The sequence below is a fragment of the Abramis brama genome, assembly GCF_963993115.1.
Source record: "Abramis brama genome assembly, chromosome: 17".
NCBI classification, from domain to species: domain Eukaryota; kingdom Metazoa; phylum Chordata; class Actinopteri; order Cypriniformes; family Leuciscidae; genus Abramis; species Abramis brama.
The window spans coordinates 3,164,178-3,180,171 of record NC_139979.1 but is presented as its reverse complement, the minus strand read 5'-3'; the positions used below and the strand labels follow the sequence as shown (position 1 = coordinate 3,180,171).

The window sequence follows — 15,994 nt, the reverse complement described above, 5'->3', positions numbered from 1 at the left end:
TTTTTGTTTTAGTTAAGAATAACAACACTTGTCAAGAGTTTAGAGTTTGTGTCTACACACACACACACACAGATTTTTAAACAGAAATGATCACTGAAAAAATAAATAAATAAAAGAGTGACAACTAGCCCCAGTGTCCCCTACACGTGGTTCCAGAAGGTCATTTAAAATGTCTTACTTAAAAAGTCACTGCATAGATAAAAAAAAACAAAAAAAACTAATGTCTGAGAACCACAAATGCATCTTTAATTTTTTTTGTTTTAAATGAAAAGTATAAACGCTTTTATTTGAAGTTGAATAAGCGTCACTCAGGATCCCACAATTTACCCATTCGTTCCAGCCTGTGTCCACTTTTATGTCCTTAAACGCTCGTTTTTTGGGGTCGACAGCTTATAAAAACTTATTTCTGGGTTTTTTAGCTTGTTTGTTGTACACCTTGTCACATAGCATCTTTTAGACATTGTTTTGTTTTTTGTTATAAGTCATAAATGACAAGGATGCAGCCAGCTTCTCGCAATGCAAAGTCAAGACGGTTGATTGTCACTACTGGAGGTGTCACAACATACGGAGACATGTTCCGCAACTCAGTGTCAGTCAGGTGTCATGACTCATGTCAGTGTCAGTGTGTCGCGATGATGCACAGCAACTGACATTATTGGCATGTGCAAGTGGATAGTGGCATGTGTCACTGACATTATTGGCATGATGTGCCACTATCCACTGGCACATGCCAATAATGTCAGTTGCTGTGCATCATCGCGACACACTGACATAAAAGTGGACACAGGCTGGAACGAATGGGTAAATTGTGGGATCCTGAGTGAGTGACGCTTATTCAACTAAACAAAACAAAAAATAAAGACGCATTTGTGGTTCTCAGACATAAATGTTTTTTTTGTTTGTTTTTTTTATCTATGCAGTGACTTAAGTAAGATATTTTAAATGACCTTCTGGAACCACGGTGTAGAGGACACTGGGGCTAGTTGTCACACTTTTATTTTTTTTACTCCTGTGTGTGTGTGTGTGTGTGTGTGTGTGTGTGTGTGTGTGTGTGTATGACGTGTGTATGTGTGTGTGTGTAGACACAAACTCTAAACTCTTGGCAAGTGTTGTTATTCTCAACTAAAACTAAAAATTACTTTGGGTAGTTAAAATAAAGATGAAATAAAATATAAATATTAGATGGAAAAACTTAAAAATAAGAAATGTTTATTAATACATTTATTTTGATAAGCTAATTAATTACTAAAAATGAAATAAAAAATAAAGGCTAAATTGAATGGAAAAACCCACCTGGATAAAATCGACGAAAGCTCATAACAAAATAACTCAACTTAAACTAAAATTAAGCTTTATTTTACATGAAATTCAGTTCAATTGCAACAACAATCTAAAGTATTCCTGAACTTCATTAAAACTCCTAAGTTTTTCAGCAACTTTTATACAGTATTATGAAACAGAATTCTCTTAATGGTAAAAATATATTATTTTAGTCAATACATTTTTTATTATATATATATATTACAGTAAAAAATGACTCAAAATCAGGTTTTATTGAAGAATTGTAAATATTTATTTCATTTATGTTGAATATACTGTTACAGTGAATGCATACACATAATATGTAGCCAAATGATACTTTGAATTACCCTTTAATAAACTACTGCCTTTGGATCCTCAGCCTTTGCGTATCCAAGCAGTTTGTAACATTTATCATTGATATACTATTATAGTTTTTGGTAATATTTTTTTTTGGTAGATTTCCTTTTTATTATAGGTTATTTTGTTTTCATTTTAAAGTTTTCGTAATTTTGTTGTGTACATTGTCATTTTTAATTATTTGAGTACTTCAACTTAAACCAAATGTTTTTTTTTGTTTTTGTTTTTTTCAAGTAACATTTATGGTTTTAGTTAACGATAATAACCCTGATCTAAAATTATTAGGAATTAATGTATTTCAAATAATTGTAATGCAGGTCCCACTTACCCTAGTAGGATTAATTTCTGTTTGAAGCAAATCATTTTTGTAAAATTTTATACTATTAATTAAATAAGTCTTTCTCCTGTAAATTGCAAAAGATCTGTTGGCACATATCAATTTTTCTTAAACTGTTTTGATTTGTAGAAGTTGTACTCATTTTAACCAAATCACCACCTAAACTAGCTGGAAGCGTCTCATGCAGCAGGACTCACTCATGGAGAGCAGAAGCGTCCGTAAAACAAAATGCTCTTGGTTGGATTGTGTCGGATGAAGAAAAGGAAAGGATGGTCTGCGTTGAAGAACTGCGGTTTGATTTTACACTTTAACCTTATGACGACGCCGGTGGCCGCAGCCGCTTCAGTTCCTTCCTCGTTGACTTCAACAAAGGCTTTATGGATCACCTTCGACATCACCAGGTCATTGTTGGAGGACATGCCTGAAAGATTCACCTTCTGCATGTCGAAAACATCCTCCATTCCCATGCTGATCAGAAGACTCTTCATGTCGTAGGTTTCCTCCATCTTGAATCTGGGCAGAGACACTTCAACCTCTTGTTTACGCATGACTTCTGGTTTGGTCCATTCCATGAGCTTCTCGTAGGTCAGTGCCTTTTCAATCTGGATAATTAGAGAGACATATCAGATGAATAGTTGAAATAGTCTAAATAAAAAACTGCTCCACAAGTAAACATCTGACTGGTCACGGCTGGCTAATTAAGCATTCAAATCACCTTCTGAAGGCCAGTGGTGTCGTCTTCCATCTCGTTAGGAAGGATGATCAACATACTGAGATTATTCCCGACATACGGCAGCTCCAGAACCTGACTGTTGATCTCTGGGATGAAGGCCAGAGGAAACTTCGCCTTTTGATGCATCATCTTCACTGGTTTAGTTTGATTCTGCCAAACATCAATGGAAACACATTATAACCCCTTATATTTCATCATGACTGTTACAAATATTATTAAAATAATATTAAAAAAGAGCATTAAATCTCACCTTGTTCAGCTTAAACTGCTCATCTCTGGTGGATTCCTTTGGGAATTTGTCCTTCCAGTTTCCCTTGAAGTAGATGGCGTTCACCAAAACCAGTTTCGTCATCCCATCGATGGCTCCCTGTGGCACCAAGTCCTTGATCTTCTCTAAAATACAAATGGACATTGTTCACTTTGAGCAGTGATTTGAACTGGTTGGTTTGATATTTTTACTATAAAGCTCAACTCTAGAACCCATGAAGCCAAACATGGCCCTTGAAAAGACATTTTCGCTGAAACTAAAGTTCTGCAAAATCATGAAATAACTTTTGTAAGAGTGTAGAATAAGTTTCAAATTGAGAATAAGTTTATGCTGGATTTCACCTTGTGTTTTTGTCTCCACCCATTGGTTGATGTTGACACGAGCAGCCTCTGATTGGTTCTTGAAGTCCACCTTCTCCAGTCCGGCTTCATAGTAGCTTTTTGCGTCATTGAGGAATTTCTGTAATACAGCAAACCGATTGAGGTGGAAGTGATATTAGAGTTGAGAACATTTCCAGATCCTCCAGTGAATAAACCGAGTCTTACCTCAACAAACTGGTAGGATTGCTCTCCGTAGAGGCGGTTGGCGAGACTCAACACATACGGGACTCCTGGTTTGTTCAGATCACTCATGAACTTGCTGAAGCTGGAATGAATTTGGTCCTCAGGTTTTTCCTCTGGACATTTCTGTTTGCATCAACATTATCAGATTTAATCAGTTGAATCAGAAGAACCCAAAGGATACATGCATCTCTACAGTAAATACAGCTGTTCATGCAACAGAACCTGGACAGAATGTTAGCTAAAGTTCTGAGAACGTTCCCTGTTAACTGGGTTAGTGTTTGATGTAAATATTCATACGAAACCTTGAGTTCAGCAGGAGTCTGAGGATTCTGGGTTTGCTGCATCATTGGTGGTTCATTGTTAAAGCCCAGGACCTACAGAGCATTGATATGGTAGAGTTAAATGCTTCTCAAATGCTCATTAGAATAGTTTAAAATGTGCTAGAAAAGACAATGAAGAACTGATGATGTCAAACACATTCTTTGTTGATTTTGGCCCTCAGGCCTTTGATAATTAAATGAGTGGAAAGAGTGATTAATTGCTGGCACTTTACTGTTTATGCCATGCCTGGAACTCAGTTTACATGTGGTGCGTCCAGAATCAAATACTTCCCTACGCCAAAAGAGTAAAGCAAGGCAATTTTATTTATATAGCACATTTCATACACAATGGTAATTCAAAGTGCTTTACATAGAAGAAAATAAAACAATCAAAAGAAATAAGAATAATTAAAACAGTTTTGAATAAAAAATAAAAAATACAATACAAATATTCGGACGAACAGTGGCACAGTGCTCATTCGGTAAATGCACAGCTAAAGGTGTTTTGAGTCTGGATTAGTATGCACTGTATTTGAAACACAGTAGGCGAAAAGTCCCCGGATGACCTACTTCTACTTTCAAGGTTCTGAAGTGCGCATTCGATTGACACTTTACTATCCCATGAGGCCACGGGAGAAGATTTATGAATGGCAGTGAAGCGACGCAACTGACACTGATTGGTCACGTGACAGTAAGAACATGGTGGATGTAGTTAGTCCAGATTACATTCATAATACACATTCATACTTCATATAACACGCTTAATTCAAATGAATACATACTCAGACAGTATGTGATTCAGACTCAGCTACAGATTAGGGGCCCTATTTTAACGATCTGAAACGCAAGTGTCAAAGCGCAAAGCGCAAGTAACTTTGTGGGCGGGTCTTGGCGCTGTTGCTATTTTCCCAGCGGGATAAATGACTCTTGCGCCAGGCGCAAATCTAAAATGGGTTGGTCTAAAGTAGCTTCATTATTCATAGGTGTGGTTTGGGCGTAACGTGAAATAAACCAATCAGAGCGTCATCTCACATTCCCTTTAAGAGCAGACGCGCTTTGTTCTAAAGCGGATTCCTATTATAACGGCGGATTTGGCAGACGCGCGCCAGGAGCGGTTCACAGCCAAGGAGAGCAACGCTCTCGTCAGGGACGTTGGGGATGGAGAAACCCACCCAAATTAACTTCGGTTAAAAAGGTGTATGATAATTTGGGTAAATGTGTAAGCTAGATGTATGCTTTTATAATAAATTGTCTATCTATCTATCTATCTATCTATCTATCTATCTATCTATCTATCTATCATAATAATGTATGATTTGCAAAAATGAAAACTGCTGCTTCTGTGTAGATGAGAGAATCAAAGTGTATGCGCGTTATGCACACGCTACATTGATTATGGCCAAGCATGCGCCCTTAAAATAGCATATGAATAACATGCGCAACGCGCCACTGACTTTAAACTATTTTTTCCTGGTTAGTGGCGCAATTGTTTTCTAAACCTGCAAAATAGCATGAAGGAACGTTTGCGCCGGAACACGCCTCCTTTTTTGCGCTGAACCGCCCAGGGAGCGCAAGTTCATTCCCTAGTTTAGCGACGTGCTTCTGTGGAGGGAAAAGCGCGCTTTGCGCGGGTGCAAAATAGGAATGATACATGCGTCAGTGTACAAAGTCAATTGCGCTGGGTGCAAGATAGGGCCCTAGATCTCATTCAGGAAACAATTTCCCGTTAGTGAAAGCATTTTTACATATATAAAATGTAAATGCTATAGACAGAGATGGGAAGTAATGAAGTACAAATACTGTGTTACTTTACTTAAGTAGATTTTTCTGGTATCAGTTTACTTCACTATTTATTTTTCTGACAACTTTTTACTTTCACTCACATTTTTTACACAAATGTCTGTACTTTCTACTTATATTTTCAAACCTGGCTCATTACTTTAATTCTAATCTGTATTTGCTGGCATGATCAATACTATTTCTTGTCATTGTGCGCCTTTTTCAACAGAAAACATGACTCTCCCATTGGTGTATCATATTCTTGACTATCACGCACACAGACGTAGGCTATAAGCTCCCACGGAGCAAGGCAGAAGACAACAAGAATAATGATTAACGTTATGGATGAGACTGAGGGAGTTAGCGATGTCGACATGACTGAGAATAGAGACATTCCTGATCACGCATGGCCATATATGAGAGAGATTATGTAATTGTCTGCGTTAAAAAGGATTCCTGGCAAATGCGCTACAAATTGTGTGAACCTAAAAAGCACAAAATGCTGGCTTTCAAGAATTTGCTGTTGAATTTATGAAAGCACTTAAAGGTTTTGTTTGACAGTTAATGCCCAGTTTTTGAAGCGATTCGCAGGGGTTCAGATTTAGGAGCGGCTAAGGATTTTTCCCTAAAATTGTATTTCTCAGTGATTGTATAAGGGATGTTGCCACATGTTGCTGGTGCTGATGGCACACACATTAATATTCAGTCTTTAGGACAGATTGTTTAGGCCAGTGAATAGTCCATGTCGCCAACTTGAGCATGTACTGATTTAAAGAAATACTTTTTCTTTTTTTATTATGGAAATGTGTAATCTGCTGTTCATTTCTCCAGTATTAAGCGGTCATCTGAAACCTGACAGGTTTAGTCAGATAGTTTCCATATGCTGTAGAACCGGTAAATCAGGTGAAGTGTAAATTATGCTTGCATTATAATTTTCTGTTTGTACTTAAATAGAATTTACAGTATAACTCCATCAGCTTAGACTTTGCTATGCTTGTGTATTACATGGTGGTTGTTCAGCCTGGATACATTCATTAGCTAACAAAATTTGAAATGTAAGTTCTTTTGTATTAAAGCATCAATCGGATGTGAGGTCCAGTTACCAGCGCGACACTAAAACAGGTATAGTAATGGCTACTTGAAACGTGAGTATCTGTACTTCTGCTTTAGTGAAGGATGTGTGCACTTTTGCCATCTCTGGCTATATAGGCTATCTAAATATAATATCAACAAACAACATGATTAGTTAAGCTTGAGAGCTGTAATAGTAAAAACGTGCTAAAAGTTTACGATAGAGTCCCACATGTAATACTCAGCTGTGGGCCCCCTTCAAACACAGCGTTCAAATCAGAGGCTAAAATCAGGGTAGGAAAAAGCACAGGATTGAACTCAACACTTGCAATAAATAATGGGGAAGCATGAAAATGATATGTGTGATGAATGTGATGTTTTAGAAACAGTAGAGCATGTATTATTATTTTTTAAATGTAACAAATATGATGATCAACGACCAGTAAATATCACGGTTTGAGAGATTCTCAGTCATATAGTGCTGTTTTAACCTTTTTAAAGAATACAGGATTAGAGTATATAATGTATGGGAATCGTGATGCTTCTGCCCATCCTGGAAGTTAAGGGGAAAGAGTGGAAGCTGGAGGAGCTGAACATACAGCGCCAGCAGAGGGTGGGCGGGGCATTAAACAAACAAAAAATACAGATTACAGATACCCATGTAAGATATACAGTAGGTGGTAATAATACTCCTATTGGAGTGAGCGGCCATTAACAAGAGGAAGAAGAAGAAAAAGAAGAGTAGAAAAAAGGCCTTTTATTTATAAATTATGACAATTTTTTTAATGTAAAAATCATACTAACATCATAAGTGCACCCCAGCAAACATTATAAAACAATAAAACAAAACAGTTCATTCTCTCGTCACCCTCTTTTAAAAGTATATTGTGTTAGATCACCTTAATCATCTGATCTGCTGTGTTTCCTCTTGCACCGAGCGACACCATGGCCAGAGCCGAGGAGATGCTGACAGGAGAGTAGAACACATTTCCTGATGCGTTTCCTCCACTGATCTCCTTGAACAGGTTGAGGGAGAACTGTGTGTTTGCTGCAGTCAAAGGCTCCATTTTCACAAGCTAGAAAGTAAGAGAGAGAGAGATATGATCAGCATAACAAAGTGAAAATCCCAAACAGAGCATTGCTCAGTTCAGTTGTCATTTCCTGTGTAAACAACATCACATGCTTGTCTAAGAAAAAAATAAATCCATGCATTATCTTTCATATGACAGTACAGGACTAAAACAGCAGTTTTTGCATAATTTTCACCATTACACATACAGAAGTGTAATGTAAAAAATCTGTTCTATTCAAGCACTACCTAGAGTTTTTTTTAGCAGGAACGATGATGTTACCCCATGAAAGAATGGTGAAAGAATGATCTGCTGAGTCACTAAGTTTCATTCTTATAAACATTATCTCGCCCTGAAGAGCCCATCCTCTAAATCAGATCCAGCCCTTCTGTAAAACGTCTCGGGTTACTCAACCATGAGAGGAGGGAATGAGAGGATGTGTGTGACGTCACTGTCGGCCGGAGTCACTGCGGTTACGCCCACTGAGTGGCAAAAGACTAAGTAGTAGCCTAGCATTGGCTTTCAGCGTGAATGCCGCGAAAAACACAAAAGACATCTAAAATGGGAAAGAGCGTTTCCATTACAGATTTGCGCAAAACTTTTGCGATTTTTTTCTAAATATCGATTAAAAAAACTATTGCGAAATGACGGCGTTTCCATTAACCGATGTTATGCGACTAAAACGTAATTTTTTGCTCGTTGTCTAGGTTACTGTGATTGTAAATAGGTGTCGTTTGTGTTTTAACAACGTTTAGCTCAAGAATAGGGAAGTTCGAATAGCCTATGTGAATATTGCCAACTTCACTGAACTCCTTATAAGCACTGACCGCATTTCTTTATATTTGAGTCCAAGTTCAAACACTATGAAACGATCCATTAACGTACGGAGCTCTGAAACACTGCCAGCGGGACATTTCAACAGGAAGTGTCTGTCCGAGCTCAAAACAGGTTTTGCGTGGGAACGCAAATATCTTTGCGAGGGAACGCAAAAGTTTTACGTGGGAACGCAAAGTTTCTCGGGGGAACGCAAAAGTTTTGCGAGGGAACGCAAAAGATTTAAAAAAAAAAAAAAAAAAATCTCCCAACCTAAAAAAGTTTCCACCAACCACGTCCCTTTAGGGGCTCCGTACTATTTAGGTCAAGACAACGTTTGTAAGAATGAAACTCAGCAAATCATTCTTTCACCTCTGACACACGGGGAAATATCATCGTTCCGGCTAAAACAAAACTCTAGGTAGTGCTTGAATAGAACAGATTTTTTACATTACACTTCTGTATGTGTAATGATGAAAATTATGCAAAAACTGCTGTTCTAGTGCTGTACTGTCATATGAAAGATAATGCATGGATATATTTTTTCTTAGACAAGCATGTGATTGGGGATATTTTGGGGATATTTAATTTTATTCTATCAATCAATAAATTCCACTAGAAACAAACTTTGTTGTATTATTTTATTTTAATACTGTGAAGCTGCTTTGATACAATCTGTATTGTGAAAAGCACTATACAAATATACTTGATATAGCCTACTTGATGTTGTTTACACAGGAAATGACAACTGAACTGAGCAATGCCCTGTTTGGGATTTTCACATTGTTATACTGATCATCTCTCTCTCTCTTACTTTCTAGCTTGTGAAAATGGAGCCTTTGACTGCAGCAAACACACAGTTCTCCCTCAACCTGTTCAAGGAGATCAGCGGAGGAAACGCATCAGGAAATGTGTTCTTCTCTCCTGTCAGCATCTCCTCGGCTCTGGCCATGGTGTCGCTCGGTGCAAGAGGAAACACAGCAGATCAGATGATTAAGGTGATCTCACACAATATACTTTTAAAGGAGGGTGACGAGAGAGTGATTGTTTTATAATGTTTGCTGGGGTGCAGACATTATGTTAATAGGATTTTTACATAAAAAAAATTTGTCATCATTTATATTTAAAAAAAAATTCTACTCTTCTTTTTCTTGTTCTTCCTCTTGTTAATGGCCGCTCACTCAATAGGAGTATTATCGACATGGCGTTTCTTCAACTAGGGGCACTTTTAGGCTTGTGAAGTTGAATTAAAAAAACTTGTTCAAAAGTCACGTAACACAGTCTCATAAGTTTAAATAATTTCTCTAGTTTTAAGGTCTGTAAGAGGACAAACTTAGATTACAAGAGAAATTGTTAATATTTTACATTTTTTCCGACCTGCAATGAACAAATGTCATTTCCACCACATCTCAATATAAAAACAGAATAACTTATGCCACTCAAGAATTGTCTAAGATCATTTTTGTAACTAGTTTTATCAGTTTTTCCACAATGTACAATAATTATACATTTGTCAATGAGATAAATTAACTACCCTAAGGACTAAATGGTGAACTGTACACCTGTCACACTCTGAAATTTAATATTGTTTTGGGCAAGAGCTTATTAGAAAATAAATAACTTGAATTTTTATATTAAGTAGAGCATGATCTCGTAAATTGTGGATACATTTTTAATGTGTGATGAGAACTTTTTAAATATTTTTAAAAAATGTGTGTGGTGGTGGAAATGACAATGAATTAACGTGAATGTAGAGAAACAGTAGAGATATTTATTAGAAAAACTCTTAAATTCATCACACTCAGTAAACTCAATTCATAAAGTCATTAAACATAACCACAACTGTTTTTAGTGTAGTGCTGAGTTTGACGTATACAACTGATTTGTCTCACAGATGAACGGTTACAGTGCATACTGTAAATAACTGACACAACTGATGGCAAGGCAAAAATATAAGCAATAAATGATGCAACAAAATAGAATTTTCATATATCTAAATGAAATCAATTAACATAAAAGTATAATTTAGAAATAAAATAATATTATAATATAAATATAAATATAAAAGTATTGTAATTTATTATAATATTATAATATAAAAAGTATTACACAAATCTACTCTTGCAATCCATATCAATTTTTACTTTGTAACCATAAATTTCATTTCCAACACATGCTGTCATTTCCACCACAGAGGGCAGTGTGACGGAAATGACATTTCTGTATTTTTTTGTAAAAAAATGGAAGATAGCACTGATTAGCTTTGAATTAATACTTATAATTTCATGTATGCAAAATACTCTTATTTAACCTTTTTTTTTTTTTTACTTTTTAAAAACACCCTTGAAGGTACAGCATGTTTCCACCACATGCTGTCATTTCCACCACAGAGGGCAGTGTGGGGTTTTTTTTGCCTCCATGTCCTACATGTGCTCTGATGTCACGGAACATTTCCATAGAAACCACCTAAACAATCTTTCACACAAACTTTTTAAAGGGACATTACAGTGTTGTGGTGGAAATGACACCAATACTGTGCGACAGCTATATTTTGTTTAAAAAGTAATATTGATGGTGGTCTCACATTAAATACTATAATGTATTTGAATTATTTTACTAGTGCTTAATTTAGGTATATTAATAGTTACCAGATAAGTCATATTTTTAAACTGTATTTTCATTGCTGAAGTTAAAATGCCTGGGTGTGCGACAAGGAGAAAACAGTGATTTTGACACCTATTAGGAGGTTGAAAAGTATGAAAAAAATCATAATAGAAAGGTAGTAAAAAGTTTTTAAGGAGGTTTTATTGTTAGTTTGAAAAAGAAAGAGGAATTTGTCCAAAATTATATGTATTTTTAAAAATATGACCAAAGTACATAAAAGTGCCCATAGTATAAGAATCACATGGGTATCAGTAATCTGTACTTTTTGTTTGTTTAATGCCCCGCTCACCCTCTGCTGGCGCTGTATGTTCAGCTCCAGCTTTCAATCTTTCCCCACATCTTCCAGGATGGGCAGAAGCATCACGATTCCCATACATTATATACTATGCTGTGATCCTGTATTCTTTAAAAAGGTTAAAACAGCCCTATATGACTGAGAATCCCTCAAACCGTGAGATTCACTGGTCGTTGATCATCATATTTGTTACATTTAAAAAATACATGCTCTACTGTTTCTAAAACATTCATCACACATACCATTTTCATGCTTCCACATTATTTATTGCAAGTGTTGAGTTCAAACCTGTGTGCTTTTTCCTACCCTTATTTTAGCCTGACATTCTTTGAAAGTGTTGACCTTACACATAGCCTTAGAGATGACCACTAAATCTAATATTTCTTTTGATTATTTTATTTTCTTCTATGTAAAGAACTTTGAATTACCATTGTGTATGAAATGTGCTATATAAATAAACTTGCCTTGCCTTGCCTTACTCTTTTGGCGTAGGGAAGTATTCGATTCTGGACGCACCACATGTAAACTGAGTTCCAGACAGGGCATAAACAGTAAAGTGCCAGCAATTAATCACTCTTTCCACTCATTAAAATGAGCATTTGAGAAGTGCATTCACAATATATGTTTAAGTTATCTTTATTAACTCTACCATATCAATGCTGTGTAGGTCCTGGGCTTTAACAATGAACCACCAATGATGCAGCAAACCCAGAATCCTCAGACTCCTGCTGAACTCAAGGTTTCGTATGAATATTTACATCAAACACTAACCCAGTTAACAGGGAACGTTCTCAGAACTTTAGCTAACATTCTGTCCAGGTTCTGTTGCATGAACAGCTGTATTTACTGTAGAGATGCATTTATCCTTTGGGTTCGTCTGATTCAACTGATTAAATCTGATATTGTTGATGCAAACAGAAATGTCCAGAGGAAAAACCTGAGGACCAAATTCATTCCAGCTTCAGCAAGTTCATGAGTGATCTGAACAAACCAGGAGTCCCGTATGTGTTGAGTCTCGCCAACCGCCTCTACGGAGAGCAATCCTTCCAGTTTGTTGAGGTCAGACTCGGTTTATTCACTGGAGGTTCTGGAAATGTTCTCAACTCTAATATCACTTCCTCCTCAATCGGTTTGCTGTATTACAGAAATTCCTCAATGATGCAAAAAGCTACTATGAAGCCGGACCGGAGAAGGTGGACTTCATGAACCAATCAGAGGCTGCTCGTGTCAACATCAACCAATGGGTGGAGACAAAAACACAAGGTGAAATCCAGCATAAACTTATTCTCAATTTCAAACTTACTCTAAACTCTTACAAATAAAAGTTATTTCATGTTTTTGCAGCACTTTAGTTTCAGCAAAAATGTCTTTTCAAGGGCCATGTTTGGCTTCATGGGTTCTAGAGTTGAGCTTTATAGTAACAATATCAAACCAACCAGTTCAAATCACTGCTCAAAGTGAACAATGTCCATTTGTATTTTAGAGAAGATCAAGGACTTGGTGCCACATGGAGCCATCGATGAGATGACGAAACTGGTTTTGGTGAACGCCATCTACTTCAAGGGAAACTGGGAGAAGAAATTCCCAAAGGAATCCACCAGAGATGGGCAGTTTAAGCTGAACAAGTTGAGATTTCATTCTCTTTTTAAAAATATTTGTAACAGTCATGATGAAATCTGAGGGGTTATAATGTGTTTCCATTAATGTTTGGCAGAATCAAACTAAACCAGTGAAGATGATGTATCAAAAGGCGCACTTTCCTCTGGCCTTCATCTCAGAGATCAACAGTCAGGTTCTGGAGTTGCCGTATGACGGGAAGAATCTCAGTATGTTGATAATCCTTCCTAACGAGATGGAAGACGACACCACTGGCCTTCAGAAGGTGATTTGAATGCTTAATTAGCCAGCCGTGACCAGTCAGATGTTTACTTGTGGCGCAGTTTTCATTTTGACTATTTCAACTATTCATCTGACATTTCTCTCTTATTATCCAGCTTGAAAAGGCACTGACCTACGAGAAGCTCATGGAATGGACCAAACCAGAAGTCATGGATCAACAAGAGGTTGAAGTTCTGCCCAGATTCAAGATGGAGGAAAAATATGACATGAAGAGTCTTCTGATCAGCATGGGAATGGAGGATGTTTTCGACCCGCAGAAGGTGAATCTTTCAGGCATGTCCTCCAACAACGACCTGGTGGTGTCGAAGGTGATCCATAAAGCCTTTGTTGAAGTAAACGAGGAAGGAACCGAAGCGGCTGCAGCCACCGGTGCCGTCATGATGTTTTTGAGTTATATCAAACCGCAGTTCTTCAACGCAGACCATCCTTTCCTTTTCTTCATCCGACACAATCCAACCAAGAGCATTTTGTTTTACGGACGCTTCTGCTCTCCATGAGTGAGTCCTGCTGCATGAGACGCTTCCAGCTAGTTTAGGTGGTGATTTGGTTAAAATGAGTAGGAGAGACTCGGGACAACTACTACAAATCAAAACAGTTTAAGAAAAATTGATATGTGCCAACAGATCTTTTGCAATTTGCAGGAGAAAGACTTATTTAATTAAAGCTACACTGTGTGATATTTTCCCCCATCTAGCGGTGAAATTGTATATGACTACCCAGTGAATATTAGTTTCTGTTCCTTTCAATTCCGAGGTCGTTTTAACTCCTACGGTGGCCGTATTATTCCAAGATTAACATGGCTTCCAGTTCGACTTCACAAAAATTGCGCCTTTAAAACTATTCATTACCTGTGATCCGTCACAGCACAGATTTATGTTACAAGGTAAACAATACTTTTTCACCATTGACGCGAGGAAAAGTAACGCAAGTTATACTAGAGGTCGTTCTGGCGTTATGCTCAAACATGCTATGGTTAGACAAGCAACTATAAACTTCGAATTTACACAAATAGGCTGAATTACCTGTCGAGAAGAAAGCAGGCAACTTCGGCGTCCGTTTTAAAATCTTTGCTCCTCATGAGCTCTTTCCATCTGGGAAAAGTTACTCCAATATTGACTTTGGTCTTGCTGATTTGCCTGTCGTGTTGACATTTTAATTCTCCCTTTCGCTTCCTTGGCGACTCAAAATAGGCGTGATCCTCCATCTTCAGCAATCTTTCAAATCTGCCGGCAGTCGCGAGTAATCTCCCCCTCGCATTCATCACGGTGCCACTGAGTGTAAAACGCGAAAGGCGAAGCTTGAATTTCCAGGTTCTTTGGCGAATGTATTCTCAAGATGGAGGCGCAACATGGCTACCACCATTCGAGCGACTCGCTCGTATGTATTATAAATGGCAGATTCTAAGCTTACGAGAATACTTTATTAGTTGGTAGAAGTTATTACACATGTATGAGCACATATACTTTTGATAGAACAAAGTGTTTTTTGCTAAGTTAAAAAGTGTAGCTTTAATAATATAAAATTTTACAAAAATGATTTTGCTTCAAACACAAATTAATCCTACTAGGTTAAGTGGAACCTGCATTACAGTTATTTGAAATACATTAATTCCTAATCATTTTAGATCAGGGTTATTATCGTTAACTAAAACCATAAATGTTACTTGAAAAAAAAATTAGTTTAAGTTGAAGTACACAAATAATTAAAAATGACAATGTACACAATAAAATTATGAAAACTTTAAAATGAAAACAAAATAGCCTATAATTAAAAAGGAAATCTAATTGAAAATATTACCAAAAACTATAATAGTATATCAATGATAAATGTTACAAACTGCTCAGATACGCAAAGGCTGAGGATCCAAAGGCAGTAGTTTATTAAAGTAGTGATGTGAGCTTTCGAAACACTCCTTCATGAAGCGAATCAGTGGTTCGACCATAGACAGTATAAGAAGTGGACAGAGCCATCTCATTGGAACTCAATTGAGACAAGTGAAGCCCATTTTTAGCGATTTTTTAGGACTTCCGTTCCTGACGCGCAGACTCAAACCGACTCAAACAGAGCTTGACGACGTAGATGTGACGTGAGCAACCCATCTGTCTTCTAGTAGCTGTGCCGAGAGAAATCTGAATCATTCCCTTCCGAAACTTCCAGAGACGGAGAGTGTGAGTATTAGCTGTCCATGAGCTAGGAGCAGGAGAAACTTTTGCTAAGTATTCTGATTAATTATTTCGTCATTTTGCCTCCACGTCCCCCCGATTGCCCGCGAGCTACTCCTCCCGTCCATACGGTAATCTCTCTACTGTGCGACAGAGAGTCGCGTGGTTATGATGCAATCGTTAGCCTACTTTTACAAAAACTGCTTCTACGGGGCCATAACATAAGCTACAAGGTAATGGAGCATTTTATACATTGTCGTGTTTCTTTAGAAATAAATAATGGACAAATGGAGTCTTCAAACGCCTCAGATGTAAAGTTATTCGCTGTCAAAGTGACGCCAAAATGAATGGGAGTCAATGG

General features: G+C 37.3%; 2 protein-coding genes across 2 annotated transcripts; one reads left to right on the top strand and one right to left on the bottom strand.

Annotated features, from left to right (window-relative positions):
* Positions 1–1,556: 1,556 nt before the first annotated feature.
* On the bottom strand, positions 1,557–8,096 carry LOC311067248 (leukocyte elastase inhibitor-like). Its single transcript, XM_084088981.1, has 8 exons — positions 8,049–8,096; positions 7,630–7,806; positions 3,863–3,934; positions 3,543–3,683; positions 3,339–3,456; positions 2,980–3,122; positions 2,712–2,879; positions 1,557–2,598 (listed from the first exon to the last, which is right to left on the bottom strand). Exons 2-8 carry the CDS (start codon positions 7,795–7,797, stop codon positions 2,194–2,196), a joined length of 1,215 nt encoding a protein of 404 aa, XP_083945107.1. The 5' UTR covers positions 7,798–7,806; positions 8,049–8,096; the 3' UTR covers positions 1,557–2,193.
* Positions 8,097–8,916: 820 nt separating this feature from the next.
* Positions 8,917–14,775, top strand: LOC311067858 (leukocyte elastase inhibitor-like). The gene is made up of 8 exons (XM_084090005.1): positions 8,917–9,034; positions 9,435–9,611; positions 12,240–12,311; positions 12,491–12,631; positions 12,718–12,835; positions 13,056–13,114; positions 13,287–13,454; positions 13,567–14,775. The coding sequence occupies exons 2-8, from the start codon at positions 9,444–9,446 to the stop codon at positions 13,966–13,968; spliced, it is 1,128 nt and encodes a 375-aa protein (XP_083946131.1). The 5' UTR covers positions 8,917–9,034; positions 9,435–9,443; the 3' UTR covers positions 13,969–14,775.
* Positions 14,776–15,994: the final 1,219 nt, after the last annotated feature.

Excerpts from the sequence above, each read along its gene's own strand:
- LOC311067248 (XM_084088981.1), bottom strand. The coding sequence starts at position 7,797 with ATGGAGCCTTTGACTGCAGCAAACACACAGTTCTCCCTCAACCTGTTC. Across the intron at positions 3,935-7,629 it reads CAGCAGATCAGATGATTAAG|GTCCTGGGCTTTAACAATGA; the intron begins GTGATCTAACAC and ends AATGCTCTGTAG. Across the intron at positions 3,684-3,862 it reads AGACTCCTGCTGAACTCAAG|AAATGTCCAGAGGAAAAACC; the intron begins GTTTCGTATGAA and ends TGATGCAAACAG.
- LOC311067858 (XM_084090005.1), top strand. The coding sequence starts at position 9,444 with ATGGAGCCTTTGACTGCAGCAAACACACAGTTCTCCCTCAACCTGTTC. Across the intron at positions 9,612-12,239 it reads CAGCAGATCAGATGATTAAG|GTCCTGGGCTTTAACAATGA; the intron begins GTGATCTCACAC and ends AATGCTGTGTAG. Across the intron at positions 12,632-12,717 it reads AATCCTTCCAGTTTGTTGAG|AAATTCCTCAATGATGCAAA; the intron begins GTCAGACTCGGT and ends GCTGTATTACAG.